Below are 26,442 nucleotides of genomic sequence, written 5' to 3' on the forward strand. Positions count from 1 at the left end.
CTATACAGTCGTGTTTTTAGGTAGCTAACCCCACCACTACGTAGGAAGTAACGGAGTTTCGATACTTCTGGTGGTCAGAGCACAGATGGCTCATTGTGCTTAACTTCAAACAAATAAACCAATTTGTCTGAAACAAGCAGTGCTGAAAATACAGAGCCAGGCTTACTGTGTTATTTACTTGTTGACAAATTGTTATGCATTTATCCGTCAGTTACATACTTATTGGTGGCACGTGTAACCTAAGTTGTTAGCAGTAGAACATATATCATTCTTTCATCAAAGTTGGTAACCACATTAATTATTCTCTACAATAGTGTCAGTAATTTTGCTCTCAATTTCAAGTGGCACAGTTCAATTTCACGCTTTACGTAATAGTTTCATTCACTATAATGTCCACATAAATTGGAAGCTACGTCTTGAGGCGTTTTAGTTGAGTATGCAAGCGACAATCACGCTTGTTAGAAAGTATTTTACCATAACCGCTTGCTGGACAATGGCGTACGTGAAGGAACAAGCTGAGATAACGTGTTCTTACATTAAAAAAGACAGATGGTATCTTGTCTGATCCAGTAATTGTTGAATCCCCAGAAACAGCCTGGCTTCTTGCTTGTTCCCCGTCACTTGAATAAAACACATTTTTGTTTAACGTTCGATAGCAAAAATAAGGTAAATGTATATAAATATTGTGCTGTAAGCGTCTCTTTTATCGTGTTCTTTTCGGAGCTTAAGCTTTTGTTTCTGATGTTTAGAACGTTGAACATTCTTACAATAGAAATGTTTCCCGCGCATCGGGAACGAAACTTTTTAATACGATGTTTTAATTCATAAATATTGGCTGATTTTTATAGCATAAAAATACGTTTTACGCTTGTACTGTTTTATCTGCTTCAAAATCATGCGCTTAAGTCTTCAATGGAACTTCAAAGATGCCAGATCTACGTTGAATGTCAAAACAAATCGTTGTCATCCGATAGAAATCATATTTGTTTACGTAAACGAAAACAATTATTTTAATAGTTTCATAGTGTTTTCAAGAGAAATTAAAACGTAGTATAGTGCAGCACGTATATAAGTAAGACATTTGTGACGGTGTTACATCTATCTGATAAAGAAAAGCGTTAAAAAACTGTTATTGTGTTGTTCTATTCATAGCTCAGTTTGCGTTCTTTTAACTCATTGCTTTCTGTCCGATGACTTTACGCGAAATATAAAACGTACAACCAAATCATCTTCAACTGTCATTGCTAACAATAAGTTATAAATGCCTTCCGGGAAAGACGTTCGAGTGGGTATTGTCATAAAACCTCGTCAACGACACGTAATTTTGAAATCTCTGTTAGAGAGCTGTTATTATTCTTATATTATCAGTTTTGAGGGACAAATATTGGCCCCTGTATGAAGCATTGTCTGCAGAAGAGAAGTGTTATATGGAGAAATCGTCTATAGTCAGAATTGTGACACCTAATTTTAGCTGTCACCCTGTGAACTTAACGTCTTGTTTTTCATTTGAAGAACCGTAATATCAGCTATTATCCAAGACAGTCCAGTGAGGAGTCTAACTGGATAGTCCTTTTATTTCTGTTCCCTTTCATACAGCCTCCTTCTATAGCTGGACATTTGATGACTTCCGCTATTGGAGACAAAGCTCACTTCTCAGACGGTACATACATTGTTTTCTGAAAGTGACTCCATCAGTACTGTGGTATTGACTTACGTTTTTACACAACTCTATGTCAGGAAAAGCACGAAAATAACTGACAGTTGTATTCTACCTCAAAGTGGTTGTTTGGTTAAAAACATAATCGCACAATGGACTGTATATCTACGCTATACTCACACATAGATTGAATTTCTAATTTAAGAGTTATAAGCCCTCGAGCGACAGCTGAATCACCGGTAGATGACGCCAAGTGACATATGTTGAGTTTATTGAAACATTGATTTATTTTGTGAGAAACCTCAGAGGTAGTTTAGGCGAAAATGCTGAAAGTTAAGCCTAAACGTTAACAGCAGTGACCTTACTTGCGTTTCTATTATAATAATAAAAGAAGTAAGAATCCTCAGTAGCCACGGCTGTAATTGGATCTGAAATCGGCCAAAAGATAGACCTATGAGATAAGAGTTTGTGCTTGAAATACGATGGGCATATCACCTGGATGTTAATGAAAACCTTATTTGCGTACTAACAGATATGTATTTATACGCTGTTATTAAAAAAATAGAAATGAGAATTGTACGTAAGTTGCACGATACCTCATATAAGTACTGACGAATAACAATTGTTTAAGGGTAAAATATGTGATGTTATATTCTGAAACAACCAATTATGATTTCTAACGCATCATTCCTCGGTAGTCCTTTGTGGATTATTATGGAACGCACGTGTGTTACAACTCCATTACACTTTGTCAGTTACAGGTCACAAACGACGAGGGCTTTTGCAGATTCAGCCACAGTACACAGCCTTAGTTCATGTACTGTTTTCTATTATGCTTCAGTGGTCTTGTAATAATGATTTCTAACCCTAAAATGACAGAGAATCACCATTTTCTGGCGCTATCACACAACAACTTCTGAAATAAATATCTAAGACTTCGTTTAAAGTAATCCAGTCAGCCTGATGGATTCTGTTACTGTGCGGAAGACTTATCAGCAAACTACAATAGTGTTTTTTTTTATAATGAAACAATCTCAGAAGAAAATCACTGTAAGGTTTAACGTTTAATGTTCAAAACAATTACTTTTATTCTTCTCGAAAGTTCTTTCTCAGTAAACAAATACTGATAAAAAAAACGGTTATACTTGGATATAAACATTCCTGAAACTGTTTATTATTTTTCTCCAGTAAAATTACAACAGATAATTAAGTTTGTCGATTAACCACGAACAAACTATCAAATCAAATTTGTATTTAATGCACTCTGGATATTTAATTTACAGAAATAATATTACGTTTTATATTAATAATCCAAGATAGGTAGTATTTCCATGTTACTTTCAAGAATCGACTTCCCCCCAAAAAAAAGCTTCTAAACTGTAATGTTATATTTCATTTCAACATGAAGAGGCTCACCAGTGGCTCAGCGGTATGTCTGCGGATTTACAACGCTAAAAACCGGGTTTCGATACCCGTGGTGGGCAGAGTAAATAATAGGCCCGGCATGTCCAGGCGTGTTAAGGCGTGCGACTCGTAATCTGAGGGTCGCGGGTTCGCATCCCCATTGTGCCAAATATGCTCGCCCTTTCAGCCGTGGGGGTGTTATAATGTGACGGTCCATCCCACTATTCGTTGGTAAAAGAGTGGCCGAAGAGTTGGCGGTGAGTGGCGATGATATGCTCGCCCTTTCAGCCGTGGGGGTGTTATAATGTGACGGTCCATCCCACTATTCGTTGGTAAAAGAGTGGCCGAAGAGTTGGCGGTGAGTGGTGATGACTAGCTGCCTTCTCTCTAGTCTTACACTGCTAAATTAGGGACGGCTAGCACAGATAGCCCTCGAGTAGCTTTGTGCGAAATTCAAAAAACAAACAAAAGAAACATGAAGACGTAAATTCTTAAACCGTAATGTAAACTTGTTCTGAGATAAACAGAAAAAAAATTCATCGCTTTCTCTAAAAAAGTAACACAACAAATATGATCAGGTTGTCCAGAAATAAATGTCGCTTTTGAACTGCGAAGTTTGGAAAAGCATAAACCAGTGTTGTAAAACATGCTTTAATCAAAGTAAGCAACATTTGCTTCAACACACTTTTGTCAACGTGTAACGATGCTGTTTATGTCCCTGCTATAGAAATCAGAGTTTGTATGGTCATTGATGTCCCTGACAGCTTCTTCTGCAGCTGCCTGGTTTTGAAAGAGTTTATTGTTCAAAAGGTTGTCAAAGTGCTTTAAAAAATAAAATCTGTAGGTGCAGGGTCTGGGGAGTAAGGTGGATGAGGGAGAACCTAGACAACCAGTTCGTTCAATTTTTGGAGCATCATCCTTGACAGGTCTGATAACGTCGATTTTGTTGATCTTCAGTCAGCTCATGTGGAACCCACTTATCTGACTTTTTCGTCTTTCCAATCGCACTCAGATGGTTGGAAATGCTCGATTTCCTTGTGATCAGCTTTTCTACAAGCTCACGTTTTGTTGTGTGAGGGTCTGTCTCAACCGCTTTCCTTAATGTGTTTTCATCAAAGGATGGCTTCCTTCCACGACCATCGTGGGCTTCAAGACTTTCATCGAAACCTTTGGAACCAACACTGTACTGTACGTTCAGTAACACATTCATCGTCGAATGCCTGGTTCATATTCCGTGTAGTTTCGGTAGCTTTTGTCCAAGTTTGAAGTCGTAGAGGAAAATCAGACGAAATTCCTTCTTGTCCATGCTGCCTTAAGGGTTACGAAACATATTCTGAGTACAATTGAAACAGCAGACAATTAAGACACCTTGTAAGCAACAAACGTTGGATTAAACCAACCAACCAACAATAAATTACTCAATATTCAGCTTCTAAATGTTCTCGTGAGAATTCTGACATCTATTTCTGGACAACCTAATGGACCTGAAAACCAGCTTATAGCAATATTTATTTGTACTCTGGTACGGAAATAAGGGAAGTAGTAAAATTCGTGTACTCCTACAAGTTCCCCTGAAAGTGCTTTGTTTGAAGAGTAATTAAGAATCACAAATATTTTATTTGTTTCGAAGTGCTCGTTGTAATGTACAGAGTGCATAAATTATCGCGAGACTCGCAACATGCATATATTTTACTGACGCTACGATAGTACAAACTGCAACGTTAAACGTCCTTTATATGACGTCATTTAGTGTCTATTAACTGACTGACAGACAACACACTACTGTATGATGGTGCGAGTAGTTACCTCTCCAGGCGGCTTTCGAGGAAATTAGAAACTAGGTGGGAAAATTTATCACTTTGTCAACACATAAATAGGATAACACTTTTAGTGCAATGTTTAACCTGCAAATGGGTGGATTATTTAAAACGTTTTTACACAAACACGTGGTTTGTTTTATGATAAGAAAATTATTCACACAGAAACATGTTGGTATGTGATTGCTTTCTGATATTCTTGTAAATGAGAACTGATACATTTGATTTTTTTGACATTGTTGTCATTATGTTGACCAAATACTGCATATACAAATGTAAACTCAACTTTTAAAAGTCAGTTAAAGAAAACAAGAGTCTTTTTGCGAACGAAATAAATGAATAAGCCTTACACAAACAAAGCCAAGAGCGGAGAAACGGAAAGCAGTTAGTTACTTCTACTTGAATGATGCTTTGAGCGAAACAAAATTTTATCATTATCTTATCCAGAAGATAAATTAATGACGTCGATTGTTTAATTAGGATAAAGCAGAGTCTTTAACGCAAATTTTTACGTTAATGAAAACACAGGGGTGAGGGGGGTTATGTGTATTATAACCTTCAGAAAATCATTTATGGACACGTCTGGTTCGAAGTGCAGGTTCGGTTACCATAGAAACAGCTAAAGCATAATTTAGTCTGGAGATTCTATTTCCATTTCAATCAAGTATCTATGTCTGGTTACCATAGTAACACCCTCAAGATGAGAATTATTCATTTATCCATATTAAATGTAGACATCAACTACAAACACGCAACTTCCGCGTGCCTCTGATACAAACTGACAAAACAAACCTGAGCTTCACACAGAAACGTTGAAACCGAAAATTAGTGAATTCTATTTTTGGGAACTCATTCCAAGTTGTAAAGAACAGAGCCTCTGAGTGAGCTCAAGTGGTTTTGCTCCTCTTCAGTAGAATCGATTCATTTGTGGTATCAAATAATAAACGATCACTAAAAGTTAGTGTCTTTTCACTAAATAATATGTTCTTGTCCCCAGTGTCTCAGCCTTAAGTCTGAAAACTCACGAAGCTAAAATCCGGGTCTTGATACTGATAGTGGACATAGTATAAACAGCCTATCGGGTTTCTTTGCGTTTAACAACAAACAAACAAGCAAAAATATATTTTTGGTTTGGTTTGGTTTGTTTTGAATTTCGCGCAAAGTTACACAAGGGCTATCTGCGCTAGCCGTCCCTAATTTATCAGTGTATGACTAGAGGGAAGGCAACTAGTCATCACCACCCAACGCCAACTATTGCGCTACTCTTTTACCAACGAATAGTGGGATTAACTGTGGCATTATAACGTCCCCACGGCTGAAAGGACGAGCATGTTTGGAAAATATATTTTTATAAACATTAAATATTTAACAATATTCTGTTCCTTTTTTGTAATTTTACGTCAAAGGGATTTGTGTTAATAACAAAATAGTCGCTGTACTTAGGTTAACACTTTTTATAAAAACAAGTGTATCTACAGTCTTCATACTTAGGCTAACACTTCTTATAAGAATAAGTGTATCAACAGTCGCCATACTTAGGTTAACACTTACACTGTCTTTTTGTTCCGTCCTTTGTATCTTTTTTCGTATTTTAAGAGATAGAACAATGTTGGAACCTTTACCCAACAAGACCCCCTTCACGCATTGCGCGTGGGCATGCATGTGCGAAAGCGCGTGTGTGTATTTGAGTACATATGTATGTCTCGCACGTTGCAACAACCGGGTCAGTTCCAGAAACAAACATACAAACAAGTACAAAGTGTTTGTTGTTAAAAATATATGTGTGTGTGTGTATATTTATATATATATATATACCAGTGTCTGAGTTCTGGCAGTTGGAACAACTTTCGTTCCACCAGCGTTTCAGTCGCGCTAGGAAAGAATCCTTCTAGTCAGTTAGCGTATGGACAAGTTTCCCACGTCTCAAATGACTAGTGACCAGGGTGCTGCCACTCCGTCAGGAGTCACCAGTGTACCTCCATTAGATCCACACTACTTTTACACTCAGGGTCAAGGGTTACAGATAGCTCCTCAGCAGTGGTTATTCAACGCAGGAAAAGGTAGAAACCACTTGGTTCTGCTTTACTGATTTTATTTATATAAAACTATCGAATTTTGAAGACAACGTATAAGTCGTTGTTTACATAAGCTTACGAGTATTGACGAAGTCGTTGTTTACGTAAGCTTACGAGTATTGACGAGAATAACTCTAAGATTTAAACAGCTTAGGTTCCACTGTAGCACTAAATAATCAAAGATTGAGTGGGAAAGTTAATTTATTCAGGTCATTCGTGTAGGTTATATAACACAACTGTTATATATTAAAATATTCACAGATTGTTCGAAATGAAAACTGCGCTATTAACTGAAATCATCCATAGAGGTTCAGACTCGGAAACGCAAACAGAAGGTTTCCAAACATATGAAAAATATATATACATATATCAGCATTCGTCATCAAGCAGATATTGTAAATACCCGTAAAGGACATTAATGAATGCTGTCTTGTTTCATAAGATAAACGTAATAAACGCATTCTCAGCCTTGAAATGATGCTAATATAAAATAAATATGTTTGACAGTATTGAACGTCTAGGCTATTTCCACGTGGGTTTTTAGATTTAATACATGTTTTTAAGAATTTTTTTCTTACCTCCAAATTACAGCCATCTTTGAATTGGGGCTTGTATATATATATACTGTTACAAAACCACAGCAAATATGGCGGCCGTTTTAGGGACGTCGATTAAAACTATTTTAACACTTTAGATTGTTTTAAACAAAGAAAAGAAACCCGAACCTTATCGATACCCCTTATCGTCTTTATATATAGTACTTAAAAAACATATTTCCAATTTAGAAGTCTGTCTAGCCCGTAAGTATCATATTTTTTATCTTCACTGTCACTTATTCTACTTATTATTTGTGGATTATTTTAATGACCATCACACTACTTTCTTGGCATTGTTTTATCATACGGTTTAACAACGTATTGTAGTTTCTGTGCTTTGCAACTATGTTTCAAAGTGCATCACGTGCATAGCTTGTAATTTGTTTGTATGTTTTTAAATTTCGCGCAAAGTAGCTTTGCGCGATATTCAAAAACAAACATGCCCATAAACACATTTCACTCTTTCAGCTGCTAGTGCGTTATAAGAGTAAGCGTAAAATCCCACTGAAGTGAAAAGTAAATGGCGAATGCTGCTAATTGGTTGGTCATCCTTTGATCAATAGTTCGAATTTTGGAACGGTTATAGCTAAACACTGTGGTCTCAGCTGTGAATTGCGTAATGTAATTCAATTTGATCGTACCAAAAGTTAGCCTGCCTTTCAAAGGAAAGTGTAAACATAGTTTTTGCGGTGAAGATTGCTAAGAAAAGACGCGAGATTTACACGAAAAATCCAAATAATTGTTTTTGTTTATTTATTTTTGAAATTTGCACAAAGCTACACGAAGGATATCTGCGCTAGCCGTCCCTAATTTAGTAGTGTAAGACTAGAGGGAGGGCAGCTAGTCATCACCACCCACAGTCAACTCTTGGACAACTCTTTTACCAACGAATAGTGGAATTGACCTTTACTTTATAACGCCCCCACGGCTGAAAGGGCGAGCATATTTGGTGCGACGTGGATTCGAACCCGCGACCCTCAGATTGCGATTCGAATGCCTTAACCACCTGGCCATGCCGGATCCAAAATTCAAATAAAAAGAAAATTTTAAAAATAATTGAAATAATTCTATAACCTTTACTGGAACATTTAGTATCATAAAGTTTTATCTTGGAAATACAGTCAGCGATAAATAGTCAATACTGTAGATTTACTAAGCCTTGTGTTTCATTCACTGAAGAAATCAGCTATCATTAGTATATCGTATAAACACAAAATAACAATACTTGATTTTCATTCAATTACGTGAGTTAAACGAAATAAATTCGACTGCATCTATTCTGTAATAGCAACAAATTATCAAAAGTAACTTCGTTAAAAAGGAAGTGTCACCTTTTTGTTATTAAAAAGGAAGTATCTTTTTATTATTAAAAAGGAAGTGTCGTCTTTTTATTATTAAAAAGGAAGTATCATCTTTTTATTATTAGAAAGGAAGTGTCGTCTTTTTATTATTAAAAAGGAAGTATCATCTTTTTATTATTAAAAAGGAAGTATCATCTTTTTGTTATTAAAAAGGAAGTGTCTTTTTATTATTAAAAAGTAAGTGTCATCTTTTTATTATTAAAAAGGAAGTGTCGTCTTTTTATTATTAAAAAGGAAGTATCATCTTTTTGTTATTAAAAAGGAAGTGTCGTCTTTTTATTATTAAAAGGAAGTATCATCTTTTATTATTCATCTTTTGTTATTAAAAGGAAGTGTCGTCTTTTATTATTAAAAGGAAGTATCATCTTTATTATTAAAAGGAAGTGTCATCTTTTATTATTAAAAGGAAGTGTCTTTTATTATTAAAAAAGTGTCATCTTTTATTATTAAAAGGAAGTATCGTCTTTTTATTATTAAAAAGGAAGTATCATCTTTTTGTTATTAAAAAGGAAGTGTCGTCTTTTTATTATTAAAAAGGAAGTATCATCTTTTTATTATTAAAAAGGAAGTGTCGTCTTTTTATTATTAAAAAGGAAGTATCATCTTTTTGTTATTAAAAAGGAAGTGTCGTCTTTTTATTATTAAAAAGGAAGTATCATCTTTTTATTATTAAAAAGGAAGTGTCATCTTTTTATTATTAAAAAGGAAGTGTCGTCTTTTTATTATTAAAAAGGAAGTATCATCTTTTTATTATTAAAAGGAAGTATCATCTTTTATTATTAAAGGAAGTGTCGTCTTTTATTATTAAAAGTAAGTGTCATCTTTTTATTATTAAAAAGGAAGTGTCGTCTTTTTATTATTAAAAAGGAAGTATCATCTTTTTGTTATTAAAAAGGAAGTGTCGTCTTTTTATTATTAAAAGGAAGATCATCTTTTATTATTAAAAGGAAGTGTCGTCTTTTTATTATTAAAAAGGAAGTGTCGTCTTTTTATTATTAAAAAGGAAGTATCATCTTTTTATTATTAAAAAGGAAGTGTCGTCTTTTTATTATTAAAAAGGAAGTGTCGTCTTTTTATTATTAAAAAGGAAGTATCATCTTTTTTATTAGTAGTAAATATTGAGTTTGTAAGTTTAACAAGACCACGATATAAATATATTTGTAAATAAATCGATTCTTCATGTGTTGATAAACGTCCAATACCCTCCGTGACTCAGCGGTAAGCATAATGGTTTATAGTGTAAAAACCGGGTTTTGATTCCTGCTGTGTGAAGAACACAGATACCCCGTTATGTAATTCTGCGTTTAATAATAAAGAAACGTGTCAGTATAAGATTTCTGAGGTCATCTTGAACACCACCTCTGTGGTCTCACAAGAACTGCATTGGATAAAACTACTAAACTTAGCATTTGAATGAAATCGACTATGTCATTATAATAATTATCTCCATGGTAAGAAATGGAAACCATGCCGGAGTTTCATGATAAAAAGTGAACATCATGATGTGTTGCTGTGATGTTTGTCGTCTCCGAGAGAGATGTGTTGAGGTTCAGTTTCTGGAGAAACACCATGTGTTGTACACAAATATTTTCGCTGCCAATATAACTATACCAGTGACGTAGCTGGGGGGGGACATATGTCCCCGGGCGCAACATCGGTGGTGGGGGGGGCGCCAAATTGATGTTACATAATTAAGAAAATTGTGTAACGAGTGGTCGCGAAAACTGACTTTGTCCCCGGGCGCTGAAAACCCTAGCTACGCCTCTGGGCTATACGTGCATTTTTTAGTAAATTATTTAGTGTGCATCACGATGAGGCATAAGCAAACACTTGGTGGGAGTGTTGTGTAAACCTTATCGTCTTTACGATAATTACTAAAGTAAGCAATTAATGACCTTTAAGTAAGTTCGTAACAAAGAAGAAACGGGCGTCTCTAAAGTTTACACTGTAAGCAATAATTCAGTTGCTTATTGTGAGTGGGATTTTTTCCTTTGTAACCAACCACGTGATTAGTGTTTCTTCTAGAAGACTCATGAACTTTTAATCCCATTAATATATACTTATATGATGTCATAATATAAACCACATTCTAGTTCTAAAAGAAATACCCTTCTTTACCACCCAACTCAGACCAAATGTAGCGAGGCTAAGATCTGTGAGAGCCATAGTTAAATGTAAAACAAACTGGTGTAGTCGTCTGTCTTGTATTTACAAGTTGTACCAGAATTAAACAACAATGCTAATCTTACATTCTACAGTAGTTGTACAAAATACTGCAACCAAAACTGCCAACCAATATTTGGGGCTGTTTCCATGAAAGATGTATAACTAGTGCTACCAGATGTTATCCAGTTTCCATGAAGATGTATGACTAGTGCTACCAGATGTTATCCAGTTTCCATGAAGATGTATGACTAGTGCTACCAGATGTTATCCAGTTTCCATGAAGATGTATGACTAGTGCTACCAGATGTTATCCAGTTTCCATGAAGATGTATGACTAGTGCTACCAGATGTTATCCAGTTTCCATGAAGATGTATGACTAGTGCTACCAGATGTTATCCAGTTTCCATGAAGATGTATGACTAGTGCTACCAGATGTTATCCAGTTTCCATGAAGATGTATGACTAGTGCTACCAGATGTTATCCAGTTTCCATGAAGATGTATGACTAGTGCTACCAGATGTTATCCAGTTTCCATGAAGATGTATGACTAGTGCTACCAGATGTTATCCAGTTTCCATGAAGATGTGTGACTAGTGCTACCAGATGTTATCCAGTTTCCATGAAGATGTATGACTAGTGCTACCAGATGTTATCCAGTTTCCATGAAGATGTGTGACTAGTGCTACCAGATGTTATCCAGTTTCCATGAAGATGTGTGACTAGTGCTACCAGATGTTATCCAGTTTCCATGAAGATGTGTGACTATGCTACCAGATGTTATCCAGTTTCCATGAAGATGTGTAACTAGTGCTACCAGATGTTATCCAGTTTCCATGAAGATGTGTAACTAGTGCTACCAGATGTTATCCAGTTTCCATGAAGATGTGTAACTAGTGCTACCAGATGTTATCCAGTTTCCATGAAGATGTATGACTAGTGCTACCAGATGTTATCCAGTTTCCATGAAGATGTATGACTAGTGCTACCAGATGTTATCCAGTTTCCATGAAGATGTATGACTAGTGCTACCAGATGTTATCCAGTTTCCATGAAGATGTATGACTAGTGCTACCAGATGTTATCCAGTTTCCATGAAGATGTGTGACTAGTGCTACCAGATGTTATCCAGTTTCCATGAAGATGTATGACTAGTGCTACCAGATGTTATCCAGTTTCCATGAAGATGTGTGACTAGTGCTACCAGATGTTATCCAGTTTCCATGAAGATGTATGACTAGTGCTACCAGATGTTATCCAGTTTCCATGAAGATGTGTGACTAGTGCTACCAGATGTTATCCAGTTTCCATGAAGATGTGTGACTAGTGCTACCAGACGTTATCCAGTTTCCATGAAGATGTATGACTAGTGCTACCAGATGTTATCCAGTTTCCATGAAGATGTATGACTAGTGCTACCAGATGTTATCCAGTTTCCATGAAGATGTATGACTAGTGCTACCAGATGTTATCCAGTTTCCATGAAGATGTATGACTAGTGCTACCAGATGTTATCCAGTTTCCATGAAGATGTATGACTAGTGCTACCAGATGTTATCCAGTTTCCATGAAGATGTATGACTAGTGCTACCAGATGTTATCCAGTTTCCATGAAGATGTATGACTAGTGCTACCAGATGTTATCCAGTTTCCATGAAAGATGTATGACTAGTGCTACCAGATGTTATCCAGTTTCCATGAAGATGTATGACTAGTGCTACCAGATGTTATCCAGTTTCCATGAAGATGTATGACTAGTGCTACCAGATGTTATCCAGTTTCCATGAAGATGTATGACTAGTGCTACCAGATGTTATCCAGTTTCCCATGACGTTAAGATGTGTGACTAGTGCTACCAGATGTTATCCAGTTTCCATGAAGATGTATGACTAGTGCTACCAGATGTTATCCAGTTTCCATGAAGATGTATGACTAGTGCTACCAGATGTTATCCAGTTTCCATGAAGATGTATGACTAGTGCTACCAGATGTTATCCAGTTTCCATGAAGATGTATGACTAGTGCTACCAGACGTTATCCAGTTTCCATGAAGATGTATGACTAGTGCTACCAGATGTTATCCAGTTTCCATGAAGATGTATGACTAGTGCTACCAGACGTTATCCAGTTTCCATGAAGATGTGTAACTAGTGCTACCAGATTTTATCCAGTATAAATAAAAGTGTATCAGTTGGACGTTCCTGCTTGAAACATTTTCACTTAATGGATACTTTCCCTTACTTACCAGTACTGACTAGAAAATTTTATCTTATACAATAGCGCGAGGCGTAATAAAAACAACAACAATAAACTGCAAAAAAAAAACCTGATTTATCATCACTATTGATTCTTATTCACTCTCAGCAAAAACATCAGTTTTTGATCTCACAAAATTATTTTCGCACAATTTTGAAACGTTCGCGTTTTTATGTTAACATGTTCACACAGGTTGCACTGCTGGTTAGGTTTCGTCAATGTTGACAAGTTATCAGTATATTGGTGAAGGTCTACTTCAAAGACTTGTTTTTCTTTCGCTGATGACAAACTGATGTTTTCGGTCTGTGTTCGACTATTGATCTCTATGTCATTAGGCTTCACTGGTTATGTTATGAAGGCATGGTTCGATCTAGTGTAACTCTTAGAGATTTCACCAAGAGATTTACATCAAACACGCAAACCGTTAATGATTTCATAGAGCACAAAAACAGGAACAAAACAACAACATATCTTATACAGTAACTTAACACAACAGGAAAAACACAACACCCGATTTACGTAGTGAAATCCAAACTTGGTTTTCAAAACGTACCAATGAATGTTTAGATACCTATTATACAGAAACTGTATTTTACAGTAATTCTCATGTACCTACTTTGTACAAACCATATTTTACAGTGAGTATAAAGTACCTACTATACATAAATCATATTTTACAGTGATTATAAGGTTACCTACTATACATAAATCATATTTTACAGTGATTTTCAGGTTCCTACTGTACAGAAATCATATTTTACAGTGATTTTCAGGTTCCTACTGTACAGAAATCATATTTTACAGTGATTTTCAGGTTCCTACTGTACAGAAATCATATTTTACAGTGATTTTCAGGTTCCTACTGTACAGAAATCATATTTTACAGTGATTTTCAGGTTTCTACTGTACAGAAATCATATTTTACAGTGATTTTCAGGTTCCTACTGTACAGAAATCATATTTTACAGTGATTTTCAGGTTCCTACTGTACAGAAATCATATTTTACAGTGATTTTCAGGTTCCTACTGTACAGAAATCATATTTTACAGTGATTTTCAGGTTCCTACTGTACAGAAATCATATTTTACAGTGATTTTCAGGTTCCTACTGTACAGAAATCATATTTTACAGTGATTTTCAGGTTCCTACTGTACAGAAATCATATTTTACAGTGATTTTCAGGTTCCTACTGTACAGAAATCATATTTTACAGTGATTTTCAGGTTCCTACTGTACAGAAATCATATTTTACAGTGATTTTCAGGTTCCTACTGTACAGAAATCATATTTTACAGTGATTTTCAGGTTCCTACTGTACAGAAATCATATTTTACAGTGATTTTCAGGTTCCTACTGTACTATATATTTTCATGTATAGTTCGTAACAACTTAACAGACGTAACGACGTAAACTTTATAATAATTCCAGAAAAACACTTCATTCATATTGTGATAAAAACGTATTACTTTCTTTGTTGAATTATACAAAATGATTTTGTATCTAAAAGAGTTTTTTTTTTTACATAACACACACCACAACTATGACTGTTTCAGAACAGCAGCTGTATCCAATTAATTAATGTATTGCAATTGATTATGGTCAGCGGTTGCACGAAATATATAACTCTACTTTGATTGTTTGTTAACACAGTTTGTACCGAACACCTAACTCTATTGTGATTGGTTATAAACAAAGGTTATGACAAACAACTCCAGTGGCGTATTGAGATAGCAGCTCGAGGGGCTCGGCCCCAGGGCCCAAGGTCTTAATGTGTCCCACTGATAAGTTTATACGTTGTAATTAGTAGTATGTCTCACAAGAACTATGGCTGTAATTAATAGTGTGTACTACATAAACTATACTTGGAGTTAGCAGTGTCTTACAGAAACTATGGCTGTAGTTTATAGTGTGTTTTACAGAAACTATACTTGGAGTTAGCAGTGTCTTACAGAAACTATGGCTGTAGTTAATAGAGTGTTCTACAGAAACTGTACTTGGAGTTAGCAGTGTCTTACAGAAACTATGGCTGTAGTTAATAGTGTGTTCTAAAGAAACTAGACTTGGAGTTTGTAGTGTCTTACAAAAACTATGGCTGTAATTATTAGGGTGCTCTAAAGAAACTATACTTGGAGTGAGCAGTGTCTTACAGAAACTATGGCTGTAGTTTATAGTGTGTTCTGCAGAAACTATACTTGGATTGAGCAGAGTCTTAAAGAAACTATGGCTGTAGTATATAGTGTGTTCTAAAGAAACTAGACTTGGAGTTTGTAGTGTCTTACAAAAACTATGGCTGTAATTATTAGGGTGCTCTAAAGAAACTATACTTGGAGTTAGCAGTGTCTTACAGAAACTATGGCTGTAGTATATAGTGTGTTCTAAAGAAACTAGACTTGAAGTTTGTAGTGTCTTACAAAAACTATGGCTGTAGTTAATAGTGTGCTCTAAAGAAACTAGATTTGGAGTTAGCAGTGTCTTACAGAAACTATGGCTGTAGTATATATTGTGTACTAAAGAAACTATACTTGGAGTTAGCAGTGTCTTACAGAAATTATGGCTGTAGTTAATAGTGTGTTCTACAGACTCTATACTTGGAGTTAGCAGTGTCTTACAGAAACTATGGCTGTAGTTAATAGTGTGTTCTACAGAAACTATACTTGAAGTTAGCAGTGTCTTACAGAAATTATGGCTGTAGTTAATAGTGTGTTTTACAGAAACTATACTTGGAGTTAGCAGTGTCTTACAGAAATTATGGCTGTAGTTAATAGTGTGTTCTACAGAAACTATACTTGGAGTTAGCAGTGTCTTACAGAAACTATGGCTGTAGTATATAGTGTGTTCTAAAGAAACTAGACTTGAAATTTCTAGTGTCTTACAAAAACTATGGCTGTAGTTAATAGTGTACTCTAAAGAAACTAGACTTGGAGTTTGTAGTGTCTTACAAAAACTATGGCTGTAGTTAATAGTGTGCTCTAAAGAAACTATACTTGGAGTAAGCAGTGTCTTACAGAAACTATGGCTGTAGTATATAGTGTGTTCTAAAGAAACTAGACTTGAAGTTTGTAGTGTCTTATAAAAACTATGGCTGAAGTTAATAGTGTGTTCTACAGAAACTATACTTGAAGTTAGCAGTGTCTTACAGAAACTATGGCTGTAGTTAATAGTGTGTTCTACAGAAACTATACTTGGAGTTAGCAGTGTCTTACAGAAACTATGGCTGTAGTATATAGTGTGTTCTAAAGAAATTAGACTTGAAGCTTGTAGTGTCTTACAAAAAGTATGGCTGTAGATAATAATATGCTCTAAAGAAACTATACTTGGAGTTAGCAGTGTCTTACAGAAACTATGGCTGTAATTAATAGTGTGTTCTACAGAAACTATACTTGGAATTAGCAGTGTCTTACAGAAACTGTAGCTGTAATTAATAGTGTGTTCTACAGAAACTATTCTTGGAGTTAGCAGTGTCTTACAGAAATTATGGCTGTAGTTAATAGTGTGTTCTACAGAAACTATACTTGGAGTTAGCAGTGTCTTACAGAAACTATGGCTGTAGTATATAGTGTGTTCTAAAGAAACTAGACTTGCAATTTGTAGTGTCTTACAAAAACTATGGCTGTAGTTAATAGTGTGCTCTAAAGAAACTATACTTGGAGTTAGCAGTGTCTTACAGAAACTATGGCTGTAGTATATAGTGTGTTCTAAAGAAACTAGACTTGCAATTTGTAGTGTCTTACAGAAACTATGGCTGTAGTTAATAGTGTGTTCTTCAGAAACTATACTTTGAGTTAACAGTGTCTTACAGCAACTGTGGCTGTAGTTAATAGTGTGTATACAGAAACTATACTTGGAATTAGCAGTGTCTTACAGAAACTGTAGCTGTAATTAATAGTGTGTTCTACAGAAACTATTCTTGGAGTTAGCACTGTCTTACAGAAACTATGGCTGTAGTTAATAGTGTGTTCTACAGAAACTATACTTGGAGTTAGCAGTGTCTTACAGAAATTATGGCTGTAGTTAATAGTGTGTTCTACAGAAACTATACTTTGAGTTAGCAGTGTCTTACAGAAACTATGGCTGTAGTTAATATAATATAGTGTGTTCTACAGAAACTATACTTGGAATTAGCAGTGTCTTACAGAAACTATGGCTATAGTTAGTAGTGTGTTCTACAGAAACTATACTTGATGCTAGCAGTGTCTTACAGAAACTATGGCTGTAGTTAATAGTGTGTTCTACAGAAATTATATTTTGAGTTAGCAGTGTCTTACAGAAACTATGGCTGTAGTTAATAGTGTGTCTACAGAAACTATACTTGGAATTAGCAGTGTCTCACAGAAACTGTGGTTGTAATTAATAGTGTGTTCTACAGAAACTATACTTGGAGTTAGCAGTGTCTTACAGAAACTATGGCTGTAGTTAATAGTGTGTTCTACAGAAACCATACTTGGAATTAGCAGTGTCTTACAAAACTATGGCTGTAGTTAATAGTGTGTTCTACAGAAACTATACTTGGAGTTAGCAGTGTCTTACAGAAACTATGGCTGTAGTTAATAGTGTGTTCTACAGAAACTATACTTTGAGTTAGCAGTGTCTTACAGAAACTATGGCTGTAGTTAATAGTGTGTTTTACAGAAATTATACTTGGAATTAGCGGTATCTTACAGAAACTATGGCTGTAGTTAATAGTGTGTTCTACACTATTAACTGTGTGACTGATAGTTACAGCTGCTTTTGTAAGAATTTACATTTAAGTTAATTTAATTAATAGACTAGCAGTATAGGGTCAGATTTGCAGTATGGGGTCAGGTTTATTAATACTTATCGAATGCAGAAAACAATCTAATTATAAGTGTTTACGTTGAATTTATGGAATACTTTGAAGAGATGCCTGTTTGAGTGTTAAAGTACTCTGAGTGTCAGTGTTCTCCAATGTTTCGGTGTTAAATTACTCCAATGTTAAAGTGTTATAGTACTCCATTGTTTAGGTATTAGTGTTGCAGTGTTTTGGTATTAAAGTATTCTGTCATACCCTAGCTATTTAATAGAGCGATAAAAGAAACCAATATAGACTCATATAAATTAGATACACGATACGTGCCTCTAAGTTTTTATTTCGTTACACAGATCTATGCTGAAAGCACGTGTTTAGGCTACGAACCACATGTCTGCTGAAAAAGACGTGAGTGATGTAAGCGAAGAATAATGTCGAATGGAAATTGGACAAAATGTTCTTCAATTGAGATTTACACTTGGAGATACACGTTGGATGTGAACTATTGTTACCATACTTACAACAGCTCTGTGGTGATTGTTTACCAATGTTGTTTATTGGAACGGTTGGCTTCATGTTTTTAGAATTGTGTACCAATGTTGTTTATTGGAACGGATGGCTTCATGTTTTCAGAATGCAATCGATGTGAACCATTGTTATCATACAACTGTTTTGTGGTGATTATTTACTAATGTTATTTATTTGGACAAATTGTATTATTCATTTTGTTACTTTGCCACTTTGGCTTCTAAATCGGGGTAATCTGTCTTCAGTAATACATCTTTAATTACAAATTCTTGAAACTTCCATGACCATCAAGATTATACTTGTTAGGAATCCAGATGTAATTGACATCCGTAGCAATGCAGGAAAAGCAAAAAAACTGTATGTTTAAGGGTTTTACGGAATACTTGAAAACTGTATGTTTAAGGGTTTTACGGAATACTTGAAAACTGTATGTTTAAGGATTTTACGGAATACTTGAAAACTGTATGTTTAAGGGTTTTACAGAATACTTGAAAACTGTATGTTTAAGGGTTTTACAGAATACTTGAAAACTGTATGTTTAAGGGTTTTACAGAATACTTGAAAACTGTATGTTTAAGGGTTTTACAGAATACTTGAAAACTGTATGTTTAAGGATTTTACGGAATACTTGAAAACTGTGTGTTTAAGGGTTTTACAGAATACTTGAAAACTGTATGTTTAAGGATTTTACGGAATACTTGAAAACTGTATGTTTAAGGGTTTTACAGAATACTTGAAAACTGTATGTTTAAGGGTTTCACGGAATACTTGAAAACTGTATGTTTAAGGATTTTACGGAATACTTGAAAACTGTATGTTTAAGGATTTTACGGAATACTTGAAAACTGTATGTTTAAGGATTTTACGGAATACTTGAAAACTGTATGTTTAAGGATTTTACGGAATACTTGAAAACTGTATGTTTAAGGGTTTCACGGAATACTTGAAAACTGTATATTTAAGGGTTTCACGGAATACTTGAAAACTGTATGTTTAAGGATTTTACGGAATACTTGAAACATGTATGTTTAAGGATTTTACGGAATACTTGAAACATGTATGTTTAAGGATTTTACGGAATACTTGAAACATGTATGTTTAAGGATTTTACGGAATACTAGAAAACTGTATGTTTAAGGATTTTACGGAATACTTGAAAACTGTATGTTTAAGGATTTTAAAGAATAATTGGTTGCTAATCTTGTGGCTTAATTGGTACTATTTATATCAACACAGTTCAGCAAAGCTGTTTATTAACCATCTAGACAGTATAGAGTTCGCACTCATTTGTAACTGAAATAGGATAAACACACAACAACTTATCTTGGTATTACAGTACTCTGGTTTGGGCACTCGATTCGCAATCTGTGGATCTCATATTCAAATCTAATCATCGAACATGCTCGCGCTTTCACATGTGAGACGTTACAACGGATCAACCAATCTATTAGATTAGAGTATTCCAAAAGTTGGCGGTGGGTGATTTTAACTAGCTAGCTTCTCTGTAATATATTACATCTAAATTAGGATAGACTAGTAAAGGTAACTCTCGAGTAGCTTATGACGACAATTCGTCAAACAAACAAGACACAGTATTGTTGTGAAGCCTATTCAGTCATCTTAGCCAGAATTAGCCATACTACAAGTTAAACGTTAAAGATGCACAATTAAAATTCGCAACATTTATTGTAGATTATTGTTGACTTAGTGCTAAGTAACATACATAATTAATTTATTGTTTATTGAAATAGGTACTGGACTGACTGCTTGACAAAATTCGTGTACGCTATTTATGATAACCTGATAAAAAATTAGTGATTGTTTTATTCACTGTGCTAAAAGTTTGAAAACGTAGGCACTGCATTTATTACAAATGAAGAGCGAGTGATTAATTTCTTGCTTGGAGAAGACTTGTGGTGGATTGATTGCAACAATACATAATTATTTCATAAGTTTCTAAGTAAGCTAATTTTGTTTGTTTATTAGGTTAACTTAATGTTAAAAGTTGGTTCAACTTAAAATCGTACTAAATCGTATTATTATAATTATAACATAACATGGTGTTTAGGGACAACGAGGGACCTGTTGGTCCATCTCAGCTGTACCATCCTCTATAACTATTAAATTAATATATATAAAAATTAAAGCAAGTCCTTATCATTCATATATTTATCAAACTTCATTTAAACTTGCTCCAATTTACTGTCTTCACAACATCTGAAAGCAACCCGTTTAATAAGCTAAACACTAGGCCTTAGCTCAAGATGGCTTCTACTTCACCTATAATATTCGCTCTTAACTATGAAAAATATCAATGTAGTTGTTGTTGTTTTGAATTAAGCACAAAGCTACACAATGGGCTATCTGTGCTCTGCCCACCACAGGTATCGAAACCCGGATTTTAGCGTTGTAAGATCTCTGAGCCACTGGGGGGGCTGTTGATTATCAACATAATCAATTCCTTTTACATTGTTAAACACTTCAATCAGATCCCCTATAACTCTTCTTTCTTTCAAGATAATCTAATATTAAGGATCTTAATATCTCCTCATATGACAAACCCTTCATCCTGTGTACCATTATAGTAACCTTCCTCTGAACCCTTTCCAACCGTCCTCTGTCCTTCCGGAAATAAAGAGCCCAAGACTGAACACAATACTCCAAATGTGACCTAACAAGTGACCTATACAATGAAATTATAACATATTTAGACTTGTGTTTAATACTTCTGTAGATACAACCTAAAATGCTCTACCATTACCAATAGCACACTGCTTGGATGACTTGAGGGACAGCTCAACCAATATCCTTTTTCTTCATGACACTGTTAAAGTTATTACGATTCAAATTATACTTGTAAGTGAAGTTATGATAACCCACATGCTTTCATTTAGTATAATTAAAATCCATCTGCGATTTATTTGTCCAACTCATAACTTACCTAAATCCTTTTCTAAAACAGCAGTATCCTCTTCACAGCCGGCAACACCCAAGACCTTAATGCCATCTGCAAACTTAAGTCATTATCAATTTATTTAAGTCATTAATGTAAATCAAAAAGAGCAGAGGTCCTAAGATTGAGCCTTGAGGTACATTACTTGTGATATTAATCTAGTTTGACTGTAATCTATTTATAACAACTCTCTGTTTTCATCCATCCAGCCACTCTCCTAACCAATTAGTTAACTTATCCCCCACAACTACAGATTATAACAACTCTCTGTTTTCATCCATCCAGCCACTCTCCTAACCAATTAGTTAACTCATCCCCCACAACTACAGAGATAAGTTCATTAACAAGCCTTTTATGTGCCACCGTATCAAATGCTTTCTGAAAATCCAGATACACCAAATCTGCACTCTTACTTTCATCTGCATGAGCAGTAACCTTTTCTAAGAATGTCAAACGATTTGCAAGGCAAGATTTTTCCTCAATGAAACCATATTGACTATCCGATAAAATTCTAAACTTTGTTAAATGACTTTGTTATCAGACTTTCAAAACTCTTCCCATAATTGATGTAAGAGTAATAGGCCTATGATTACTGTGACAACTTTTATTACATCCCTTGAAAGTAGGAGTGATATTAACCAACTTCCAATCTGTTGATACTTGTTTATTATTCAAGGACTTACAAAATATTATGGTCAATGGTTCGTATATCTAATCCTGAACCTATTTCTTAACCCTTGGAGAAATGATAACATGACCAGGAGCCTTACCATTCTTCAAACTTCCCAATTTTATTTTAACAAACTCAGAATTTATCCACTTGTCTTCAAATTATGTTTTCATCTGTAAATTAAGTTGAGGAATAGTCTTAAGTCATCTTCAGTGAAAACTGAAAAAAATCCACAATTTATTAACCCAGCCATTTCATAATCATCATGTCTTCATTTGTCAAACATCAAGGGTCCATAACAACATTTTGTTTATCTCTAGTGTGTTTTTAAAATATTTACTGTTAATTTTCACTCGTATATTTGATGTTCTAATCCCCTGTTTGACAACTTTCTTCATCTCGTATAATTTCTGTGATACCAGTCAATTTAAATTTCTATAATTTATTATGTTTCTCTGTAATTTTAACTTAAACTCTTTGAAAGTCAACATTTATTTTTTTAAATATTTTTTTCTGTGAACAACATGTTTACCTTGAACATTTAAACCTTTATCTTTAAAATGTTCTACATCTGATCAGTGAATAACTCAACTATCAACTCACAATACATAACTCTTGTTGCATTTCTTAAAAAAAATTTTTTTTTTAAATTCGGAATCAAAATGTCATGATTTCTGTAAGAAGCAAAACATCAAACCTAACACAGCAATGATCACTTTCTCCTAGGTGTTCATTGACTCCCTGATTAGAAGTTAAACATAAATATAAAATAACATTATTTCTAGTACGTTTCTTCACCAATTGATGAAAAAATTCATCTTCAACAGTTTACAGAAACCTTCCTTGTGGTTTAACTCTGTTATTTACAAAGTATATCTACTATTAATGATAATATCATACAGGTTACACAGTGCTGTTTACTAACAAGTTTCTACTATTAATGATAATATCATACAGGTTATACCGTGCTGTTTACTAACAAGTTTCTACTATTAATGATAATATCATACAGGTTATACCGTGCTGTTTACTAAAAAGTTTCTACTATTAATGATAATATCATACAGGTTACACCGTGCTGTTTACTAACAAGTTTCTACTATTAATGATAATATCATACGGGTTACACCGTGCTGTTTACTAACAAGTTTCTACTATTAATGATAATATCATACAGGTTATACCGTGCTGTTTACTAACAAGTTTCTACTATTAATGATAATATCATACGGGTTATACCGTGCTGTTTACTAACAAGTTTCTACTATTAATGATAATATCATACGGGTTATACCGTGCTGTTTACTAACAAGTTTCTACTATTAATGATAATATCATACGGGTTACACCGTGTTGTTTACTAACAAGTTTCTACTATTAATGATAATATCATACAGGTTATACCGTGCTGTTTACTAACAAGTTTCTACTATTAATGATAATATCATACGGGTTATACCGTGCTGTTTACTAACAAGTTTCTACTATTAATGATAATATCATACGGGTTATACCGTGTTGTTTACTAACAAGTTTCTACTACTAATGATAATATCATACGGGTTATACCGTGCTGTTTGCTAACAAGTTTCTACTATTAATGATAATATCATACGGGTTATACCGTGTTGTTTACTAACAAGTTTCTACTATTAATGATAATATCATACAGGTTATACCGTGCTGTTTACTAACAAGTTTCTACTATTAATGATAATATCATACGGGTTATACCGTGCTGTTTACTAACAAGTTTCTACTATTAATGATAATATCATACAGGTTATACCGTGTTGTTTACTAACAAGTTTCTACTACTAATGACAGTATCATACGGGTTATACCGTGCTGTTTACTAACAAGTTTCTTCTACTAATGACAGTATCATACGGGTTATACCGTGCTGTTTACTAACAAGTTTCTACTACTAATGACAGTATCATACGGGTTATACCGTGCTGTTTACTAACAAGTTTCTTCTACTAATGACAGTATCATACGGGTTATACCGTGCTGTTTACTGACAAGTTTTTAATTCTAATGACAGTATCATACGGGTTTGTAAGTAGTTGTAATTAGTTTGTAATTAGCATATAATAGTGATAATAGTTCGCCTGTGAAAAATAGAAAGGATAAGTATTGGAAACTATGCGTCTCATAGAGTTAGTGGTAACGTGAATACGTTTGTGGTGGTTGTTTGCTACTAAACAAAAAGCTATACAAATGGATAATCGTGCTTCGCCCTTCACGTGTATCGAAACCCGGTTTTTAGCGGTATAAGTCAGCAGACATGCCCCTGTGTCACTGATGGGGTGAGGCTTGTTAATAGCATACACTCCTTCCATTAGTATTAATAACTATCTGTACGTTTCATTTATTTATTTGATTGTTTGTTTGTTGTTGGGCTCAAAGTTATATATTGGGCTGTCTCTGTAGCTCGCACAGAAACTTATAATGCTTTAAATCTATCCTCTAACAAGAATATTACTACTATGTAGCAAGAAAAACTTTCTAAGTTAAACCTCTTATTTCCATTCTGGTGTTAAGGAAACAAGTGAGGTAAACATAAAACATAAACAAGTTTATGACATCTTGACATGTCAGGCCTAACAAAGAAGTAATCTTTGGAAAGGTCTCATATGAGTAAAATCGTGAATTCCATAGTTTTTTTATCATGTGAAAATTTGTACCGAAACTGAAGTTAATACTTTAAACGTTTCAGACAGACAGACAGACACTGAACCACTTATGGTTTGGCGTAACCACAAAATTCCTTTAGAGTTCTTATTTTTCTATTGCAAGAAGTTTGTCTCCTAGTGACTCAACAGCAAGAGTGTCCGCTGCTGGCACAGCGGTAAGTCTACGGATTTACAACGCTAAAATCAGGGGTTCGATTCCCCTCGGTGGACTCAGCAGATAGCCTGATGTGGCTTTGATATAAGAAAACATACAAACACACAGACTTTACTCGTTTATTTGTAGTTAACTGCATTCTCTAAAAATATATAGATATCGATGTGTTACGAAGCAGTTGTAACTGATGATAGGTATAGTCGCACGGTTTCCAAAACTAATGTTGCATAATGCTGCTTTATCCTATGTAACATGTACAGGATTGCCTGTAATTTTTACTAGTTAACTGTTGCATCAGAGAGAAAACTACAAACATAAATACTACAATATTAGCTGCTGAAATGAAGCACAGAATTTAGACCATTTCAGTCCTGGAATGTATTAGTAAACAGTACAATGAGACAAGAGCAAAATACCGCTGTCTTTACTTCAAACATTATAGAGATTTTAAAAAGTACGAATGGCAAACGTAATCGTCACGTGAGTTTCAATCTATTTTCAAGAAGAGAAAATTTGGTTCAAGCAACACCATAACCCCACCACCACTACCAACTCTACTAATCAGGCAGATACTTTAGTCTACTGATCTGCAGCGCCCTGTTCTGTTTTTACTTCATGGGTTATCAAGTACGAAGCATTCAGGATTCATGGCTCTAGAACTGGGTTGATCGGTTTCATTGTTTGTTCGTTGCTAAGCCTAAAGCTATAGAAACACAAGTTTTAGTGTGACAGCTCGTCAGACTTATCACTGAGCCACAGAAGGTCTGAACTAAGAATCTGTTTACAAATTGTTTTCCTTCATCTTCTTGCTGTTAGGCACGTGGTTAAGTATAAAATGTGAAGAAATTTGCCATTCTCGTGAGAAAGGAGCAGCAGGGCCATATTATTAGGGAGTTCGACTCGTAATCTGAGGCTCGCGGGCTCGAATCCCTGTCACATCAAACATGCTCGCCCTCTTAGTCGTTGGTAAAAGAGTAGCCCAAGAGTTGGCGGTGGATGGTGATGACTAGCTACCTTTCAAGCAACAGTTAACATGGCCAGGTGGTTAAGGCGCTTGACTTGTGATCTGAGAGTCACGCGTTCGAATCCCCGTCACATCAAACATACTCGCCCTTTTAGTCGTTGGTGAAAGAGTAGCCCAAGAGTTGGCGGTGGGTGGTGATGGCTAGCTGCCTTCCCTCTAGTCTTACACTGCTAAATTAGGGACGGCTAAAGCAGATAGCCCTCGTGTAGCTTTGCGTGAAAATTTAAGATAAATAGACTCATGAGAAGTACCTTGGGTGACTCGTGCGCATGCGTACAGCTACCAAAGTCTTTGGGTTGAAACTTTCAGTTTAC

The 26,442-nt window shown here is 35.0% G+C and overlaps 1 protein-coding gene across 9 annotated transcripts in view; it reads left to right on the forward strand.

Annotated features, from left to right (window-relative positions):
• LOC143245244 (band 7 protein AGAP004871-like) overlaps positions 1-26,442 on the forward strand; it is a 555,064-nt gene that overhangs the window by 182,333 nt on the left and 346,289 nt on the right. Inside the window, exon 1 of one of the 9 annotated variants that reach the window (XM_076491382.1) lies at positions 6,679-6,938. The exons of 6 other annotated variants lie outside the window; for them this stretch is intronic. Coding sequence is in view for 2 of the 3 variants with exons in the window: in XM_076491380.1 (XP_076347495.1) it covers positions 6,782-6,938 (157 nt within the window). In the remaining variant the exon portion in view is untranslated. Of the gene's footprint in view, positions 1-6,678; positions 6,939-26,442 lie in introns of those variants that run through there. 2 more of the 9 variants (XM_076491380.1, XM_076491381.1) reach the window with 2 other exon arrangements.

This window comes from Tachypleus tridentatus, chromosome 2, assembly GCF_004210375.1.
Source record: "Tachypleus tridentatus isolate NWPU-2018 chromosome 2, ASM421037v1, whole genome shotgun sequence".
Classification (NCBI taxonomy): domain Eukaryota; kingdom Metazoa; phylum Arthropoda; class Merostomata; order Xiphosura; family Limulidae; genus Tachypleus; species Tachypleus tridentatus.